General features: G+C 51.1%; 8 protein-coding genes across 8 annotated transcripts; 3 read left to right on the forward strand and 5 right to left on the reverse strand.

Moving 5' to 3' along the window:
* Positions 1-1,221: 1,221 nt before the first annotated feature.
* On the reverse strand, positions 1,222-3,007 carry UREG_00687 (uncharacterized protein; the record flags this gene model as incomplete). Its single annotated transcript, XM_002541127.1, has 5 exons — positions 1,222-1,302; positions 1,355-2,494; positions 2,546-2,708; positions 2,764-2,847; positions 2,913-3,007. 5 exons carry the CDS (start codon positions 3,005-3,007, stop codon positions 1,222-1,224), a joined length of 1,563 nt encoding a protein of 520 aa, XP_002541173.1.
* A 1,301-nt stretch (positions 3,008-4,308) lies between these two features.
* UREG_00688 (uncharacterized protein) lies at positions 4,309-4,899 on the forward strand (the record flags this gene model as incomplete). Its single annotated transcript, XM_002541128.1, has 2 exons — positions 4,309-4,366; positions 4,436-4,899. 2 exons carry the CDS (start codon positions 4,309-4,311, stop codon positions 4,897-4,899), a joined length of 522 nt encoding a protein of 173 aa, XP_002541174.1.
* A 679-nt stretch (positions 4,900-5,578) lies between these two features.
* Positions 5,579-7,175, forward strand: UREG_00689 (uncharacterized protein; the record flags this gene model as incomplete). The annotated part of the gene is made up of 2 exons (XM_002541129.1): positions 5,579-6,128; positions 6,241-7,175. 2 exons carry the CDS (start codon positions 5,579-5,581, stop codon positions 7,173-7,175), a joined length of 1,485 nt encoding a protein of 494 aa, XP_002541175.1.
* A 655-nt stretch (positions 7,176-7,830) lies between these two features.
* Positions 7,831-8,878, reverse strand: UREG_00690 (ubiquinol-cytochrome c reductase iron-sulfur subunit; the record flags this gene model as incomplete). The annotated part of the gene is made up of 4 exons (XM_002541130.1): positions 7,831-8,012; positions 8,093-8,243; positions 8,338-8,426; positions 8,563-8,878. 4 exons carry the CDS (start codon positions 8,876-8,878, stop codon positions 7,831-7,833), a joined length of 738 nt encoding a protein of 245 aa, XP_002541176.1.
* A 1,670-nt stretch (positions 8,879-10,548) lies between these two features.
* Positions 10,549-13,582, forward strand: UREG_00691 (uncharacterized protein; the record flags this gene model as incomplete). Its single annotated transcript, XM_002541131.1, has 6 exons — positions 10,549-11,062; positions 11,118-11,596; positions 11,650-11,727; positions 11,790-12,115; positions 12,174-12,528; positions 12,587-13,582. The coding sequence occupies 6 exons, from the start codon at positions 10,549-10,551 to the stop codon at positions 13,580-13,582; spliced, it is 2,748 nt and encodes a 915-aa protein (XP_002541177.1).
* Positions 13,583-13,729: 147 nt separating this feature from the next.
* Positions 13,730-14,624, reverse strand: UREG_00692 (uncharacterized protein; the record flags this gene model as incomplete). Its single annotated transcript, XM_002541132.1, has 4 exons — positions 13,730-14,068; positions 14,128-14,227; positions 14,319-14,457; positions 14,561-14,624. The coding sequence occupies 4 exons, from the start codon at positions 14,622-14,624 to the stop codon at positions 13,730-13,732; spliced, it is 642 nt and encodes a 213-aa protein (XP_002541178.1).
* Positions 14,625-15,181: 557 nt separating this feature from the next.
* UREG_00693 (uncharacterized protein) lies at positions 15,182-15,616 on the reverse strand (the record flags this gene model as incomplete). Its single annotated transcript, XM_002541133.1, has 1 exon — positions 15,182-15,616. One exon carries the CDS (start codon positions 15,614-15,616, stop codon positions 15,182-15,184), a length of 435 nt encoding a protein of 144 aa, XP_002541179.1.
* Positions 15,617-17,997: 2,381 nt separating this feature from the next.
* Positions 17,998-19,189, reverse strand: UREG_00694 (pyridoxamine 5'-phosphate oxidase 1; the record flags this gene model as incomplete). The annotated part of the gene is made up of 2 exons (XM_002541134.1): positions 17,998-19,031; positions 19,093-19,189. 2 exons carry the CDS (start codon positions 19,187-19,189, stop codon positions 17,998-18,000), a joined length of 1,131 nt encoding a protein of 376 aa, XP_002541180.1.
* Positions 19,190-19,305: the final 116 nt, after the last annotated feature.

The raw sequence follows: 19,305 nt of genomic DNA on the forward strand, positions 1-19,305 counted from the left end.
GCAGACTATTATTCAAGAAACCCTTTGATGGCTTCTATTCATAAACAGTTGCCCTCCACCTTGAGTTCATCAGAAAAATTGTGCTCTCAACATCAACTTATCCTCTGCGGTCTTGTTTGATTGTTCCAGCCTAACTACTTTCCTCGCAAAACGGTTTTCTTCCCATCGGCCCAACGGCTCCACCTAGCCGGTGGCTTTGTTGGCACCGGTTTCTAGAACAGTCGTGTCGTGGGCCAGAAAGAACTTTTGATGACAAAAGGCTATGGATACCTTGTTATCAAAAACTTCAATGTTTCTCTTGATAGGTAGGGCTTCGCCTTATGTCATGCTTTTGTTTCTCTGGTTATAGGCTACGATATCAACTACGGAGCTTTTATCTAGAGAAGACTCCAATGAAGTCTAAGATCAAATGATTTCTCACCAGCCAGTGCAGCAAGTTTTGGACCTCAAAGTATCTACTCATCATGGTAGATAGGTAAAAAAATCCTGCTATTGTGGCAGACAGTCTTCATATCAAATCGCACCATAGGCCCAATCAAGCATTGTTATCAATTTCGTCAGGGACCGTATCTTTCACATCAGAAACTAATTTTTAAAAAGAAGCACCTGGTCTTATACAGGTTTGAACCCTTGGCCTTTCTACGGAGTAGGAGCAACGGATTCGGTTCTGGTTGCGATTCTCGGCCACATCTTTGGTGCAATGAGAATATATTCATGTATTCCACAGATCGATATTGGGGTATAACTAGGTACATATCTGGGATAAAATTACAGGACTCGACCAACCAAATGTTGGGAAAGGGGTTCAAATATGTTCGCAAATGAAACCACCGCCACAGCTGCTAGAGCGAGCGGCCCGGTAACGAAGAGAAAGGGGAACTCGGTTCACGTACAAGGCTCAGGGGCCTCGCATTTCGGAAAGGCACGTCTATGGGGTGCCCAAATTGCCAACAGACAGGAAGAAAGGAAAGGGAAATCTTGAAGATAATGCATAGAGAAATAGGAGGCTAAGAGGTGCGGATTTGGAGTTGACTGTGCAATAATCTCACTGTGAATAGGGAAATAAATGCCGAGGAAAAAGGGGGGGGAATAAAGATTTTGAGCAGTTGTCCTAAAGACGCTCAAATTGGACCACTTCCGCGAAAACGCCGAATAAACCACAGAAACCCACACAATCGTGAAGACATCAAGACATTGAAGGAGGAGATTTATGACAACAGATCACTGAGTGTCCATGCTCATTCTCTGAGGGTCTCCTTCGATGGTCTTTTTCCAGTGTTCCGGCAGGCAGACACAAACAAGCTAGAGTTCATCAGTAAATGAGAATTTAATCTGGATTGCGGAGGGAGCTTACCGGAAACGCTTTGATGTCGCCCATAGGAACCGGCGATGACCCTCGTCGCTCAGGACCGTTGGAGACACCGCTATCACGTTGAGGCTTGTGTTTTCCATCGTAATCTTCGGCCCGTTCAGAAATCCGCACTCCGGTTGCCCATCCATCATCCCAAATACCGACTATTTTGAGCATATCGCCCCGTTCCAATTCAAACTCATCCGCCGCGCGAGGTTGATACGCCCACAACACGGATACTTTATCATTGGGATGAATATCATCCTGTGAATAATAGTCTCTGAAGTAAGGGAGCTGTTCCGATTGGCCACTAGCGACGCCTTCTGGCGAAGAAAACTGTGCGCCATCTCCTGATTTTGGTGATGTATCAAGAACTGAAGTACTAGATAGTGAACCGTTCCTTCTACCAGTCACAGGAAGTCGCCCTTTGGTACGACTCCCAGGGCTAGCAAAAGTTTCGGTATCCGATGAATCGTATCTACCGCCCGCAGCACCACGTGGTGGGGAACCCTCGTTACTTTGTAAAGCAGACATGCGGGCAACACGTCCTCCGGGAAGAACCTCATACCCGGTTCCGTCTCCCCTGCTTCCGGGCGCGTACTGCATCGAATTTGTTCCTTTCCGTGGAGGTGTCGGTTGATTGAATATACTGCCTTCCCGCTCGCGCCTTCGACGGAGAAAGATGAATAGAAATACTCCTAGTGCCGCTAACAAAGCGACGCCGGCCACAGATCCAACCACAATTCCCGCAATGGCTCCACCAGAAAGACCACCGGGGCTGGCACCCGTACTAGCTGATGGAGTAGAACTAGAAGTCGACGTGGGGAAGAGAGGAGGTAAGGGCGATAAGGTGGGCAGTTCTAGTCCGCGACATCGGTTTGGCGCATCTGCTGCGACGCAGCATGAATCAGTCGCATTCGGCGAGCTTTCGGCGCAAAATCCGCAAAGTCCAAGCAAATTGGGTCCATAGCCACATTCTTTCTGTTCATTATCGCTTCCTGATATGCATTTTCCGGTCAATGAATCGGCAGGGATTGCGCACACGGTGAAGTCAGAGCGTATTTGGTCCATAAAGTTGTTCTTTGGAGTGCCACATAGGTCAGGATTTACCGCGATCATTTCCTCGCTCGTAGCTGCCAAGGCCTGTCTAAAGTCAGTCGAAGGTTACTCGTGAGGAGTGAATGGAGCACAGACGCATGTGTCAGCACAGAGTGGTCGCGAATTCTCCGGAGAAAGGTTGCAGATATCTTTAGAGTTTTGAATTATGCCATTACAAAGGACACTGGTTGTATATCTAGCGTAGAGAGACGACGTGTTTCGGAGATTGACATTGGAACAGCCGATGAGCGTTTGATATCTGTGCGCAAGGGTCAGTGTTGTGAAGCTGACTGGTTTCCATTTTAGCGACATACTTGAGTTTGACATAATCGCGATGGACGTATGATTCAAGTTCCTTATCGAAGTCTTCGACGTTGGAGACGAATGCAAGGAAGGGGCTGCGGAAAGGCGAGCATGTCAGTTACATTTAGCGTCGCCTGGGAGGAACGAGTGCTGGCCGTACTAGAGGTCCACAATTTCTTTCTTGGTGGAAAAGGACGCCTTGGAGAATGCAGGACATGTCGTTGAGTCTTTTAGAGGAATGCAGGTCTCTGCCATCGTCGATGATGGGCAGGGCGGCGGTGGGATGTATCACACTCGAGTCGCACGCAGACCAACGGGAAAGAAACTAGTATTAACGGATTTATTGTGTTGACTGAGAAGCCGAGCTGAGTTGAGCGAAGCTCTTCATCAGGGATTGGGATTTTGCGGCGGTCTTGTCGAATTAATAGTAGTATTATGCGGCAATGGTCGAGGGTTCCGACAGTTGAGTTCGTGCCCCTGACAGATCGCGAAACCAACTCAGGTCAAAACGAGCGGCGGAACGCTCACACAGGAAAAGCAGGCGAAGCGCCCGGTATTAAGAAGGGAATTATTAGGAGTCAACCCCAACGAATGGATGCCTGACGAGAACAGGCTGGACAAGGGCGACAGGGAGGTTGTCGAGCGAAAGAAGAGAAAGAAAACCGCAAAAGTCGAAAAGAGCAAAGTCGAACGGGGGAGGTGCTTTGCTAATCAAAATAGATTACCCTAGGAACCGACGGCGGTATTGCTGTGGTAACGCTTGCGATTCGATATCGTGGTCGCCCTGCTTGGGCCCTATTTCGGCCCTATGTCCTGGTGGTCTTGCTCTCTTGCTTCCTGGGCACGCCAGACATGCTGCAGATGGGCCGTGGCGTTTCATCTGGATTCCCTGGAACTGATGGAGTTCCCCGGACTTGAACCACAGACTGCGCGTTGGATCGCCGAGGTACGAATGTTACTAGCGGTCATCATCGATGCTTATGCAAACAGTGCAAACATCTAGCTATGCTAAAGCTCTTTCGTTGTTCTTTCAAATCCTTATTATTCTACGAGATATTGAGTATATGGATTAGGATCTCGGTGTGCATAAAGGGCTTTGAAGTATCCGGTTGCAGCGAGGTGGCGTTTGTTTCAATACAGAGCATTTCGTAGGAGAAGTACGGTCCTTCGAGGTCGTCTTCGACGGACAGACCAGATAACTAAATGCTTCCATGTCCAAAAGCTCGACATCGGTTGTTTTGCTTCAATCTTAACAGCAATATCCTAGCATCCGGAACTCCATGCGCCATTGTCCGCCTCGACGGCGCTCTGGATAACGCGGTGAGTGGCATCGTTATCACTTCCACATGATGCTGACAAAGCCACTCCCCGCCAACGTCGTCACACCAAATCAACGTCACTCCGCATCGCCCAGCCGTCAGGCTTCCATGAATCCAAGAGAGCTGATAAACACTCACCACACCACTTGAACAGTTGAACTAGATGACACGTTCATTAAAGCTTTCCAGGCTGAAGACTTGACTGAATATTTGACTGAAGATTCTGCCAGTACCACCATGTGCTCGCCTGACCTCTTTCTAGGGCTGCTGGCCGTCCTGTTTCCCCCAGTTGCAGGTGAGGCAACATCCAGCATCTTGACCCCGTTTGCTCTGCGAATTCATCTCGCCGCTAACGCATAAGCAGTGTGGATAAAGGTTGGAATATGCTCCGCAGATTCAATCATCAATATCGCTTTATGCTGCCTGGGCTATGTGCCCGGCCTCCTGCACGCGTGGTATATTATTCTGAAATACCCAGAGCCCGATGACGAGTATCCAGACGGCTACCAGCCCATTGTTGGATCGGGCACCCATCACGACCCTGAAAACGGGAGGGTGACCTACTACTATGTCGCTCACCACCAAGCTCCTCAAAACAACCGCTCTCCTCAACGATCTTACGGAGCCACTCAACAACAGCCGCCTGAAGTGCCCAATTCATCCACAAAGCCAGCGCCAGCAGTACCGCCACGCCATCCTTCCCAACATAATGATTCCGGCGCGAGAGAGGGCGCTGAACAAGGTAGCAGCTCTAGACCACATGACGAAACAAGGGCTCCCCCAACCTACGCTGAAGCAGTGAAGGGCGATCATAAGGTTCAAACCTAAGGATTTGGCAATGGTCCTACTCGAAACCGAAATAATGGGATTGAAGTGAACATTATGACAATCGCCATAGGCGGTTTGACGCGTCGAAAGCCGTGACCGTGCTGCCATAGCTTCTTAGCTCTCCGGAATCTATTCTTCTATAAGTGGCTTTATAGCGATTTTACTATGGCGCTTGTGTGGCGCATTCTTTAATTTAATCTGCTCCTGTATTCCACAGGCTTCCACATCCCCTGTATACTCGTTGGGATGAGGATACGTTCCGGGCGTTTTAAGATGATTTCTTGCTTGATTGTCCTGGACTTTCGCAATGATAATGAACTTGTGTATGTATACCTACTTGCAATTCAACAGTTGAATTTCTATCTACATTGGGCCCTTGCGAGGAGTGAACTTTGTTCTGCTAGTTTCAGGGCAATCAGAATTACTTTGCGGCGGCTAGGCACAACAATGTGACATGCGACAGTAAGTGTAGAAATAGAGGCCAACTGTTTCCAAAGACAGTTTTAATTTCAATCAACCCCAATGGGCGGAATTTCGTCGCACTGCAGATTGACTGCATGCGGTGCAGAGCAACGAAAGGGCTCCCAAAAAGTTCAACACAAAGACCAAGCACTTCAACCACACAACAACTGCCACATGAAGCTGTCTTCATGACAGCGACCTCTGTTCAATCCTAGTTATGCATCCTCTTCCGCTCCTATTCAGACAATCTCTACGATCGGGAGTCGGCTTCGCCAAAACTACAGTATATAATCACATTCCGACCGCGTCGTTTTCGTCACAGTTTGCTCGGCAAAAGTCTGCATTGCGCAACGTCGGGCCTTCGATATGCCTACGATGTCAATTCCGTGCACAAGCGAGATATTACTCTGTCCCAGGAGATAAGAATGAGTCGCGAAGGGAGAATATACGAGATGGGAGTTTAGACAACGATAATGCAAAGGTGGAGGAGCCCGGCGCCTCCGGAGCCAGCACCACCTCGCAATTGCCAAATAAAGGTCCGGAAGAAGAATCTAAGGGCGCCTCGCGGCCAGGAGGAGAAAGTGACATAAAAGGGAGCGAGAGCAGTCTCCCCTCGCATTGGGAAAACCGCCGGTCGCAGCTTTCGAAACAGTTCTCCCAATTGATGGATAATTTACAGTCCAACATCTTCATTGCGAATAGACATATAAACGACTTGACGGGATACTCTGCAATTGAGAAGTTGAAACAAGATATTCTCGCTCAGGGTATGTCTCGTCCAACCTAAGGTTTTGAATCTTTCCTCTTTTTGGGCTACAATTGTTAAAGCCAGGCAAAGGAGAAGACAAAACTAACTCTGTACTTTTCATCTTGCAACAGAGGATCATGTTCGACAAGTGCACGCCCGTGTCCGCGAATCCAAAGATGCCTATTCGGCCGCAATAAACCGCCGTTCCGCCTCTCAGCGCGAGGTTAACGAGCTTCTACAACGAAAGCACGCCTGGACGCCAACAGACCTTGAACGTTTTACATCGCTATATCGCTCCGATCATGCGAACGAGAGAGCCGAAACGGAAGCCCAGGAGGCTCTAGTGGCCGCTGAGCGGGAGGCAGAGGAAGCAGCGGCGCTGCTAAGCAAGAGCATCTTGTCGCGCTACCACGAGGAGCAGATCTGGTCGGATAAGATTCGACGGATGAGTACATGGGGAACATGGGGACTGATGGGCGTCAACGTGCTGTTGTTTTTGATCTTCCAAGTGGCAGTTGAGCCGTGGAGGAGGAAGAGGCTGGTCAAAGGATTCGAGGAGAAAGTGATGGAGGCTTTGGAGAAAGAGAACGGGGTGGACCATGTCCCGGCACCGTTGGATCAAAAGCCAGCTGTTGTTGCCGTGTCTCCTATTACCCAAGCCCATCGACACCAGGAAGATCTGGAGGTAGACGGGCACGGTGAAAAGAGCGTCTCATCAACGGTTATGCCTCCAGCTGAGTCTGATATTTCCGCTGAACAAGCACAGCCCGAATTGTCTACACTCGTAACACACTCCGGACCACAACAGCAACAACAACAAGAACAACCGCAGTCTGAGCTCGAGCTCGAGCCCGAACCCGAACCCATTACCGAACCTCCACTCACCACAATCCTCCCACCCGAAGCTTCTCTTTCCCCTGATTCGTGGCAACAAACCTGCCGAGACCTATTTAGCGATCGGCGCGTGACACTCTCGCAACGAGACTTGACAACCGTTGCATTGGAAAGTGCAGCTGCCGGCGCAGCGGTCATGGGCGTATTGATCGCCATCTTCAGGCCGCGGTAGACAGACTTGATTCTATCCAGTTGAAAAGATTTTCTCCTGATTGGCTAGGGAAGGATAAACACCGTTGAGTCTATCAGTTTTGGAATAAAGAAAAGAGATGGCATTTATTTTGGATATGTACTGTACATATATAAAATTTCCTTGGTTCGCGCCCTCCCCGAATGTATGTGTTATGGTCCAGTCTTGAGCGGTTTTTTTTGCTCTTCCAGTTGTATTCTAGATAGAAGGATGAGGGCATTCTTGAGGACTGCTCTATTTACTGCGTATAGCGCCCTTAGTCGCAAGATTGAAATGCGGAAGCACGATTTTCGTCTTCAGTCTTTTCAGTCTATCGCATTCTCCAGAATCACGTATAGGCGGAGCTGTGTATATTCTGGTGGTACAAAGGAGAACAATTTCGAGATCGACAAACCGGTAAAGGGGACAAAAAAGTACATAATATAAACAGAGTCAAGTTGAAGAGAAACCCACATATGCTTATGGGGGGCGAGGTCAGTTCTCCCTCTTCTTTTTTTTTTTCCTCTATATGAAAATCCAAGATAAACGATCCTTCGTTCCCTCTACAGATATATGATCTTTTTCCTCTTCATGCTAATTAACCCTCCCCGCACACTCCGCTCCCCATCCATAACATCTCACGTAGTGTACAAGAGCCTTAACCGATGACAAGGGTATCTTCCGTAGGGAAATCGTACTGAGGAACCTCGAGGTTAAGGGGAGCAGGGCCTTTCCTGATTCTGCCAGAGATGTCGTAGTGGGAACCGTGGCAGGGGCAGAACCAACCGCCAAAGTCTCCGGATTCACCAATTGGGACACAGCCAAGATGGGTGCAGACACCTACACAATAGAAAAGTGAGCATAAATTCAAAGGAAAATCCCGTGAGAATGCAGATTGGCGGGTGGGAGATGTCACGTACCCAGCATAACAAGCCATTCGGGTTTCTTCACACGGTCAGAATCTGGCTGAGGATCCCGGAGCCCTTCCCAGTTTGTGTTCTCGGCCTCCGCGATTTCGCTAGCGGTACGGTGACGGATGAAAACGGGCTTGCCTCGCCATTTGATGATCACCTATTTAAACGAGCAAAAGCAGGACACGGTCAGAATTTGCAGTCTGTAAAATTGGAAAATAGGCGCTTGCCAAGCGGGCGGGAGAAAAACGTACGTTCTTGCCTTCGGGGATGGAATTGAGACCGATTTCAACCTTGGCTTGGGCAAGGACATCGGCTGAGGCAGACATGTTGACGAGAAAATCTGAAATGTATCCAATTGGGTCAGTATAGCCGTAAACGGATTGACCATGGAGGTCGTGTTTCTTCTGCCACTGGCTCTGAAGGAACTCTAGAGGAAAGACGCCATTGACAAGAGTGCAATTCGCGCAAAAACATACCCTGCACAGTAGCCTTTGCTCCAACAGCAGTGATCAAACCCATACTTCCCGCCACGAAGTAGGAAAAGACCTTGTTCGACGTGGCATTGCGAGGACTGGCGTATTTTCCAAAGTTGGGGATCTTCAATGTCGAAGGGCTTTCCTTGCTGCGACCAAAGGGGCTATCGAACGAGGAGGTCTGCGCCGTTTCCGATGAAGACTTTGCTCGGAGCTGCTGGGCGGAGGTTGTCACGGCGAGAGTGCGAGGGAGGGCCAGGGTCTGGCGGGTGCAGGCCCGGGCGAGCGACGAGGCAGAGGAAGCAGTGAGAGGAGGCATGGCGGGGACAAGACGAAGGGACGCAGCTGAGCAGAAACCCAACAATGACGGGATGGACGATGGCAATCGAGAGCAAGCGAGCGTCTTTTTGGCCGTGAAGTTGAAGTTGAAGAGTTGCGAATTCGGTCGGAATCGCGGCCCGTCTGATTGGCTGGCCGGGGCCTCCACCGAAAAACCAGCGACGGCGAGGTGAACGAAGTCATTGGTATCTCATAGTGACTGGTCTACAGATGCTATCATATTCTGAATAAATGTGCTACTTGTGAATCATCCAAAAAGCATGCGCCCAACGCCGCGCTGCCAAACAGCTGCCCTTCTATAGCCGTGAAGCCCATCGTCGCTCGTCAGAATGCTACCTTGAAAGCAAAATCCATCGCTGCACGGAGGCCCTCGGCTCCAGGTTTCGCTACATACATGGCCCTGCTCTAGTCGCTCATCTCGACATCTTTATCGCCAGAGTCCCCGTTCGCCGGTTCCTCGTGCAAAAGCGCGCTCTGTGTCCGTGAGGAATGGATGACCATGGGCAGCCGGGGAGAAGACTGCGCTCCGTTCGCGTCCAAATTCACCATCGATTCCTCGCGCGAGGTCACCGACTCGCCGTTCGCCTGCATCCCCTTTCTGCCTAGTGTACGCTGGCCCTTTGGTCGTCCGGCCTCTTTGGCGGCTTCGCGCGCTCGCTTTTCTTTGAATTGTTTGTACGTCGTAGTTTTCGGGATGACGTCTGAGAGGAACTCGAGGTTATCAATGCGAGACACGGCGGTTGCTTCCAGGCAATTCTAGAGATCAGCATAAAGAGCTCTGGGGACGGTTGGCGCCGTGCGATGGTCCAGACACACCTAGGTCTCGATACTGTATATTCCGCCTTGGCTTCTTTTCGGATTTGACAACGTTATGTCCTTGCTCTGTCAGGTACCGTATGAACATCTCCTGTTATTGGGGATCGTAGCCTAGTTAGCAACCAAAGGAAATGCGCAATCGTGGAATGGCCAAACGGATTTCGGTCCTACCGTGGCGACTGCGATCACGAAGGCTGCGTTGTTGGAGCACTGCGCAATATCTTCATCAAGATGGATAATCTTCTTGACCCTGGTTACTGTTTTGCTCTCCCATGTCATTAGCCCTGTAGATTCGAGCAAAATGAAGCAGTGGCAGAGCTTCAACAGAACATACATGGCAAAGCAGTCTGGCCACTTGCTTCCTCCGGCGGAGGGATTGCGGCGGTGTTGTAAGGCATTTCACGCGTGGTTCGTCGGAAGCAGCTGAGAAGCAAGCTCGATCTTGTCAGTGGGATAACTAGCAGCTTTCAAGCCAGAAGACAAGACGTCGGTTTGTGGGCGTGGACTGGCGAATCGAGCAGGCTAAAGTTTGGGGATCTTGGGATGGTCAAACCCAACGCCGTCCCTCCACGGGCACCGATTCAAATGCCAACTCTGGACAGCATTCCCATTGCACCGGCACTTTCGACTGGAGCTGTGACACTGCACTGCTACGGTTGTCAATCCAGAGGGCTTGCCCGCGACGTCCTGCACGCAACCGGCCACGGAAGCGAGAGGCCGCTTGTCTCGTACCAACCACCATTGAGTCCATGTGCAGAGTCCCCAGGCTTTAACTACACGGTGCAAGCTACTGTTCCAGGATGGTAAAGTAGATGCACATTTCGTGTCGGTGTGATGAACCCCAACATTTCCTCCAGCTCCGCTCAACGCCGCCGCCCCTCCGCCCACGCAGCCCCGGCGCGAGATATCAGGCGCCATTCAGGCCTCTCCATCTACTCAGCAAGCGATCATGCGCCTGTTACCCCGATCATTCCTACGGCGGGCGAGCTCCACGGGGCCAGCCCGACGATAACAGAGGAAATCAATGAGATCAAGAGATACGAGGACTTTACGACAATCGATTGGGTGCAGGATGCGGTTCACGAACAAGCTCGACGCCGGGCGCGGAGGAAACAAGGAGCTAGGTTTTGGGATAAGGAGGGAGCGTTTGGATGGAGGCGGAAAGTCAGCGAGGCTTACGATGCAGGCCAGGCATGGCTGGTTGTCACAATTGTTGGAGCGGCCATTGGGCTGAATGCCGCATTTTTGAGTATCGTCACGGAGTGGCTGGCGGATGTCAAACTGGGATACTGCACGACCGCATTCTACTTGAATGAAGCGTTTTGCTGTTGGGAAGCGGTGAATGGGCGTATGTGATGCCGACCCTAGTTTCAACGAACTATGGCTGACGGAATTATTCGCAGAGTGCCCGGAATGGAGAAGATGGAGCAGCTTGCCGCCAGTAAACTACATTGTTTACTTTATCTTTGCTGTAAGCGGGCCCCCGTCCCTTTTTTGCGTTGACGCCATCTTACGCTTTCAGATCCTATTCGCGTTTTCAGGCGCCGTGTTGATTGATGCGATTGCCCCTTACGCCGCCGGATCAGGCATATCAGAAATCAAAGTCATCATTGCGGGTTTTATTATGAAAGGATTCCTTTCTGCGAGGACCTTGTTGATCAAATCAATCGGCCTACCTTTAGCTATCGCCGCTGGGCTCTCAGTCGGAAAAGAAGGCCCAAGTGTTCATATTGCCGTCTGCACCGGAAATGTGATATCTAGGTGGTTTAGCAAATATAAGAGGCATGCGGCCAAAACGCGAGAGATCCTGACGGCCACGTCTGCTGCAGGCGTAGCAGTTGCTTTTGGTAGCCCGATAGGCGGAGTTTTGTTTTCCTTGGAGGTATGGGTTGGCGCCCGATTTATGTGTGAGAGAGCTGACGCTGATGTGCGTAGGAAATGGCATCTCATTTCCCCCTCAAGACATTATGGAGAAGTTACTTTTGCGCCTTGGTAGCGACCGGGGTTCTTGCGGTATGTATTCTATACCCGTTGGCGATATCTAGTACGGCGACTCTGGTGCTAACTATCTCTAGGCTATGAACCCCTTTAGAACGGGTCAATTGGTCATGTTCCAAGTCAAATATGATAGGACATGGCATTTCTTTGAGCTTATTTTCTTTGTGATTCTCGGCGTTTTTGGAGGATTATACGGAGCATTTGTCATGAAGTGGAATCTACGAGCTCAGGCGTTCCGGAAGAAGTACCTCTCGCGCCATCCTATATTAGAGGCAACCGTCCTAGCCGGTCTAACGGCGCTTGTTTGTTACCCGAATATGTTCATGAGGATTACAATGACTGAAATGATGGAAATATTATTCCGTGAATGCGAAAGAGAGCACGACTATAACGGTATTTGCCAGTAAGAGATACTCTGTTGCTTGGGACTTCCTCTTGATAGGTGAAACTGACATGCCTAGGGCTGCTCGCCGGTGGTCGATGGTATTTTCTCTTTTCATGGCCACGATATTGCGAGTCCTTTTTGTGATTATATCCTATGGCTGTAAGGTGCCAGCAGGTATATTCGTCCCATCCATGGCAATCGGGGCATCTTTCGGACGAATGGTTGGAATCCTTGTTCAAGCACTTCAGGAATCATTCCCGAACTCGAGCTTTTTCGCCTCCTGCGAGCCTGACGTCCCTTGTATAACACCGGGTACATATGCTTTCCTGGGCGCGGGCGCCGCACTGAGCGGGATCATGCATTTGACGATTTCCGTAACAGTCATTATGTTCGAGCTGACAGGAGCATTGACTTACATTCTACCTACTATGGTAAGCCTATAGGCAAAAACAATCTGATGTGCTACATCCACTAATTCCCTGATGCTAGATTGTCGTTGGCGTGACAAAAGCCGTCAGTGACCGTTTCGGAAGAGGAGGCATCGCAGATCGCATGATCTGGTTCAACGGATTTCCCTACCTTGACAGCAAAGAAGAGCACATCTTCAACGTCCCAGTCTCCCATGCAATGACGAATAAACCCGTTGTTCTTCCCGCAATGGATTTTCCTGTCCGTCAAGCTGAGCGACTGCTTGAAAACAACATGTTTCAAGGCTTCCCGATTGTCGAAGACCTCACTTCGCGAACATTGATCGGATTCATCGGACGCACCGAGTTCCAGTACGCGATCAATCGAGCTAAGAAAGAAGGCCTCTTTTCGCCAAACGCGAAGTGTCGATTCATTTCTCAGCCCAACACATATGACCCCAGCAGTTATCCCAGAACAAGATCCAATCCATCGCCGACTTCATCTCTATATTTCGACCCTCCAACAGTTGCGTCCTCCTCGTCTGAAGCCGCTGAAACACACCTACCACCGCCCCAGACATTCGAAGACATCGCCTCATCGTCTGGAATCCGCGCCATTGATTTCAGTCCATACGTTGACCTTGCGCCGATAACCGTGCATCCACGCCTCGCACTCGAAACAGTCATGGAAATATTTAAAAAGATGGGACCCCGCGTGATCCTAGTTGAACACCGTGGTCGGTTGTCGGGGCTGGTAACCGTCAAGGACTGTTTAAAGTATCAGTTCAAAGTCGAACATCAGGAGCTTGCAGATGCGAATGCGGCGAGTGGTGATAGGCCCCCTGCACATGGCAATATGGCAGAAGGGCTGGTGGAGCAGAAGGCGTGGGAGATCATTCAGTGGGTTGTTGGAAAGGTCTCCTTTTGGAAAAAGGGACATGCTAGGTTGGGTGAGGGATTTGAGAGCGGGAATTCGCGGACGAGAGACGGTTCATTTGATATCATCGACGGGACAGAGGAGAGTGATGGGTTTGATGGATTTGTAGAATTGGGTGAGAGAGATGATGGGCGGCTATAGCCTACATGAAGGCCTTTTGAAGCTTTTCGATTTATGTATCACAGAATAGACCAATGATTGCTTTATGTATTTCGAACAGGTATGTCCAGTACAACTCTATCCTATAGATGGCATCTATCTGCTCCCAATGGATTCACCCCAATGGCCTTAATCTCGCTCCTGCGTCAAAGCCCTCTCGTCCTGGAACTCAATCAAATCCGCCGTCCTTCCATCTCCGTCTCCCCTCCGCTCATCGGTACTATCTTCGACCTTACCCTCATCCCTTAAGCCCACGATGATGGAGCCAGCCGCCATGATCGTCGCACCGAGCCACCACTGCGGCGCGACACGTTCCTGGAATACCACCATGCCCAACAGCGCAGTGGCGAGGAAGTTTGCCGTGGTGTTCGTGATAGTGACTTGCGTGGAGGAGCTGGCGGCAGTCAAAGCGCGCGTGAACAAGGCCCACATGGTGATATTTGAGAGGATGTTCAAGCCGAAGAAGAACTTGCGGGTGAGATGTTAGAAAGTAAATACAAAAAAAGACAAATGAGGTTATCTCATACGGCTCGAACGATATACTCCACGGCAACAGCCACTGATGTTGAGAGGGACAGGGAATGTGATATTCCTTGGGATATATTGGCTGTGAGCTGGGCCGTCGTCCTGATGAAACAAGTCAGCACTGATTCGCCTTTCTTACAGGATAATGATATCCCAGCCTGATCTCCCCCTTCGTACATATCTCTCAACTTACAACTTTGCAAAAACCCCATTCAAAGCAGCAAAAGCCCCGCTGGCAACCGCCAGCACCAGCCACTTCTGCGATATCGTCATTGCGCTCTTCTCACTTGCTTTTGCATGTTCTCGTGGAGAATCTCCTTTTTCGATCTGATCTTCTCCCCGGAAAAAGAAAACCAATCAACAATCAATCACGGGAAGGAAAAGCGTTCTTTCACCAGGTGCATTGAATTGATGAAGACCAGGGCTCAAACATACCAGACCCAAAGCCGGACTCTCGTTGCTCTCCGTTCGACCGGTGATTCCGTCGTTGTCGAGCCATGTCTGCTTCGCCCTCCATCTTCCCTGTGCCTTGGCTGTTGGTCTAGTTCTCTTAATAATAAACAACATCCAAGGATCATCTCCACCTGGTCTGATGTCCCTGGATTATGTAATCGATATCAACTCCCTTCTATCAACCACTGGCATAATGGTGGGGACTGACTGGTTACAGCATCTACTAACGAGTTCGCCACTTTCATGCTGTTGCTTGGTTAATCTCTAGCTTGACGTGCAGTTGGACCACAACTCATTGGGGATTGAGCAGCTTTGAATCAATGCGCAGAGATGCAAGATGAATTTAGTAAATGAAAGAGTGTGTATTCCGTCTGTTAAAATCTGACTACTTCGTGCCTTGAAGACCCCAAGCCTATAGACATCCACGCACATGTAACCAACAGGAAAAGAATGCAAATCACAGAGCCAATGCTTTAGGGCCTAGTCGTCTCCAGTTGGGCGGTAATACTAAAATCATAGTCTCAAGTCAGCACCTGATTCTATGCATGAGCAAATCTCGGTGTTCGGGTCAAGCCTACCTTGCGGGCCAAGTCGGCTAATTATTTAGCCTTGGAAATCCAAGGAGACAGAGTGAATCGAGATTGTGGCCTGCGCATTCGGAATATTGACATCAAGGGCGACGGTGATGCCGTAGGGCTTGTCGTCTGGCTTCTGAGCGCTTTTGGTGGCATCAATAATGTGGTCTTTGTCAAAACGGCCAGCGGAGTCGAGGATCAACGTCTTGCCGAAGTAAACATAGACTTCGGTGATTTCGGCGCTTCCGGTGGTGTCAATCTCGAGGGATACACTCTTCAAAGTTGCATTAGTGTTAGGTGGGTTTGGGAGGGGGACAAAGACGGTGGCCGCAAGAGGGGACGCGGTTGACGCTTGGGGGGAGCTGATGACGGCTCCATCCGGTTTATAGGTGACAACCAGGTTGGCGGTTCCGTCGCCGATGAGGGCAATGCCGCTAGCACTGGCGTAGTAGTTGTTGGACATTGTGGTTTTGGTTTTTGTTTTTGGAACACTAAATCGCCGGGAGGACAGACTTGGGAAGGCAGGCTCGGTGTGGAAGCTGGGCTTGTTCGTTTTGGATACTGAAAATCCTGCGGGAAGGGCCATCCTTTTATAACCCAATGCGGCTGCATAGAGTCAGGACGGAGACAGTCTGAGCACCGTCAGGAGTCACTTGCCCATGCAGCAGCATCAGCCAGCCTCCGCTCAAACTCAGTGCACCGTCGAGTTGCAATCGGAGAACGAGATAGTGCTAAACTGCCATAGGGAGCTGAATAGCTCGCCATCAGCTGTAGGAGCCTGGCCGTGATCCTGGTAACCTACTTCTTTCCATATATCATTGGTAAACGTCTCGACATCCCTGGACCACCGCGAGCAACGCTCCAGCTAATGGCAATGGCCGTGCCGACTCTGTCTCACGAAAAGCAGTATCACAGGACTCTGGGTAACGTGCCTTGTGGTCTGGCCTCTCTCGCCAAGCATCGTAGATGGCAAATTTCGTGACGACCACGGTGTTTAGGATACAGATCATAGGAAAACGGGAGCTGAGTGGCCTTGCTAGGGTCAATGCTCGCAGGTCATATCGACAAACAACCATTACGTCGGCCAAACAGGCCAGGGATCATCGAGCCACGACCCGAAAACAACCCCGATTGAAACCCAGCGAGCTTCACAGCAAAACAGTTGACCAGGGCGTCTGCTCCAGATGCCATCCGGATAGCAGGGAAGCTGACTCAATGCCAATCACGAGATTTGAACAGTCTTCACAGCATCATATACCGGGACGTTAAAGGGTGAGAACCTTTGCCCAATGCTCTGATTAACTGCTGGCCTGGGGCTCATCAGACGACCGGTATGAAGCTATCCCACACTGCCCTTTTCGGAACCGGCCTCTATAAAAATAGTAGAAAGGCGGGTTTGCAAAACCGCAAAGACTATCATGTAGAGGGTCTGCATATGGTGGCGTCCCATAGGGCCAGGCGTGCAGGGTAATTTGTGAACAACCAGCGGTTCCAATTGTCTAGAATTGCCCGGCGTGTCCGGCTTGTGGTCTTGGAATTCCATGGGTCAGAGAACCTTTGGCCCTATGGAGGGTAAATACTGAGGAGGATGTATAGTAGATTTCCGCGGAGTTCAATTGGAACGGATAGGACCTAGTGAGGTGCTATCGCAACGTAATCTAGAAGGATCATTTACTAGACGCCATTGCTTGACGAGAGAACAAGCCTGGTCTCAGAGTCGTCTTCAGCTCGGATATCTGTCTTCATCAATGCATGGAGAGGTCAGATAAGGCCATACCCTACCCTCAAGAAGATAACTTAGAGTCCAGAAATCGGAACGTTCACACGGAGTGGCCGACGGCATATTGGATGACCCGTATGCGAGCATCTAATTCAGGCAGTATTCCCATGCTCGAGTTCTCCAGATCCACGGACTCAAACTGGTTATTGTAAGGCGAGCATCAGCTATGTAGTGCTAACTCCATTCTCGTGGCTGGCTGAGCTACCCAGAACAGCCTTAAAGCCAAGTCGGTATGAACTGCCCCGCAGTTCTGCTTTGCCAAACGAAGGGGCCAAATCATCTGACAAACTGGCATAGGGCTTGGAACGTTCCATCAAATATCAAGGGGGGGCCAGAGGTCGAGATTCTGCAGACAAGCAGGCGGGTGCACGGACCCGATATGCGGGCGGCTGCAGTGGGTGCACGTCAATTGGAACCATGCTTCGACCAATGCCAGAAGCGAGACCTGGGTTCGATCAATGTCCTCCCGTAATTCAACACGAGAACAGGGCCCGTGATATTAGCCTTGCCAGGCCAGGCCAGTTCGCTACCCTGCGGAATTCAAAGTATGCGCAGCACTGCCTCTAGCAAGAACGAGATGCCCTATTCAAGGGTTTCTGATGCCTGGCTCGCATTTACCAATGCTCCTTGCATGTGGTTTGGCTGCGTTGGATGCCGGCCCTGGAACCTGCACACCTTACTCCGTACAAGGCTGCTCGCTTCGAGTCGGATCTGCGGGCTGGCAGGGTTCGACCTTCATCGATGGCGGAAACCCCAGTAGAACCAATTGAAAAAGTTCCATCATGTCCCATGACAATTCACTCGCACCTCTCCCTGCACATTGTTCCACGACGTCGCCATCCAGCGTGAGTGATTGTCGAGTGAAGTTGAAGTCGTCGGACCAGCGAAAATATAGGGCGTGTCACATGACCTGCTTTCGAGCTTGAGGGGGAAAACACAGCTTTTGCGTCTAAAAGTCAGCCTGCGTCTCTCATTATCAGTATTATTATCATGTGCATTCGTCTATCTGGTACTTTTCCCGCAAACTCCTCTTGAAAGAAGCCATATCTATCCCGCCATCAGCATTAAGGCGAGAGTCTCTGGATCCGCCATCTAAATGTCTTCTCGTCTCCCACTCCCGGCTGCTCATCCTCATCATTCACCCTCACATACCGGAACCGGTCATGTAGCCGACTCTTTCTCCCCTGCCAGAACTCCACAGACTCAGGAACAAGCCTGACGCCCCCCCAGAACGGCGGGAGCGGAATCTCCTCCGCCCCAGCGAACCTCTCCTCCATCTCCTTCACCCGATTCTCCAACACGGAGCGCCCATCATCCACATCTTCCCTGTGCCCATCCCCACCCGCGCCCGGAGCGGCATCCACTCCCGTCAAATCCTGCGGCTCCGTAGACCACAGCACCTTACTCTGCTGGCTCGCCCACGCCCCAATCTGGCTCCCCCGCTCCCTCACCCGCCAATACGTCTCGCTCTCCTCGCGGCTCAACATCTCAATCAACCCCTCCACCCGAACCTGCCTCTCCACGCGGGGCCAATTAAACGTCAGCGCCGCCCAGCGGTTCCCCTCCAGCCGTCCCTGTCCATCATCCGGAATCACACTCCCATCAACACCCGTCTCCGCCTCCGTCGCCGTGCCAAACACCTGCCCTCCCTTTCCCGCCCGGCTGCCCCAGTTACTATACACAACCCACCCCCGCTCATCCAGCTCCTTGAGATACACCACGCGCGCACTCACCCGGCCCGACGGCATGCTCGCCGTGGCGAGCGTGCACGTCTCCGGCGCCGAGGACGCGGGCAGTCTCGCATCGCGGAACCACGTGTGGAATTGATGCAGCGGGTTGGTGGGGTGGATCTGGGAGAGAGTCAGAGGCGGGTTGGTCAGGAACTGGTGGGCGCGCGCGGCGTGCGAGACGACGGCGGCATTGGTGGAGGGCGTCGAGGCGCCGGAGAGCGTGGGGTCGTCGAGGGTAGGGAGCAACGATGATCGTAGGACGGTGGGTTGGGAATCGGTGTTGTTCGTGCTGGCGTCGACGATGCGTGGTGTTGCGGTGGAGGGGGCTGCGGGGGAAGAAAGAGGGGCTTGGATGTCGCCGGGTGCAACTGGACGTTGGTCAATTAGTTACCCGTAAGCAAGAACCGCAGGGTGTTGTAGAATACATACAGATCAATCTCTTGGGGTGACGATGCGGCTGGGTGTGAGAATCGCGGTGCTCGTGCCCCAAGTGCTCCCCCGGCGACTGCGAGTTGTCAAGAGTCATGGCTTTGGCGCTTGCGTGTCGGAAAATCGAAAGATGGGACAATCGACGGGTCGGGTTCCAAGTGCAGCTGCGTAAAGAGTGAAGCATTCAATATTTCTATTGTACAAAAGGAAAAA

The sequence above is a fragment of the Uncinocarpus reesii genome, genomic scaffold (genome assembly GCF_000003515.1).
Source record: "Uncinocarpus reesii 1704 scaffold_1 genomic scaffold, whole genome shotgun sequence".
Classification (NCBI taxonomy): domain Eukaryota; kingdom Fungi; phylum Ascomycota; class Eurotiomycetes; order Onygenales; family Onygenaceae; genus Uncinocarpus; species Uncinocarpus reesii.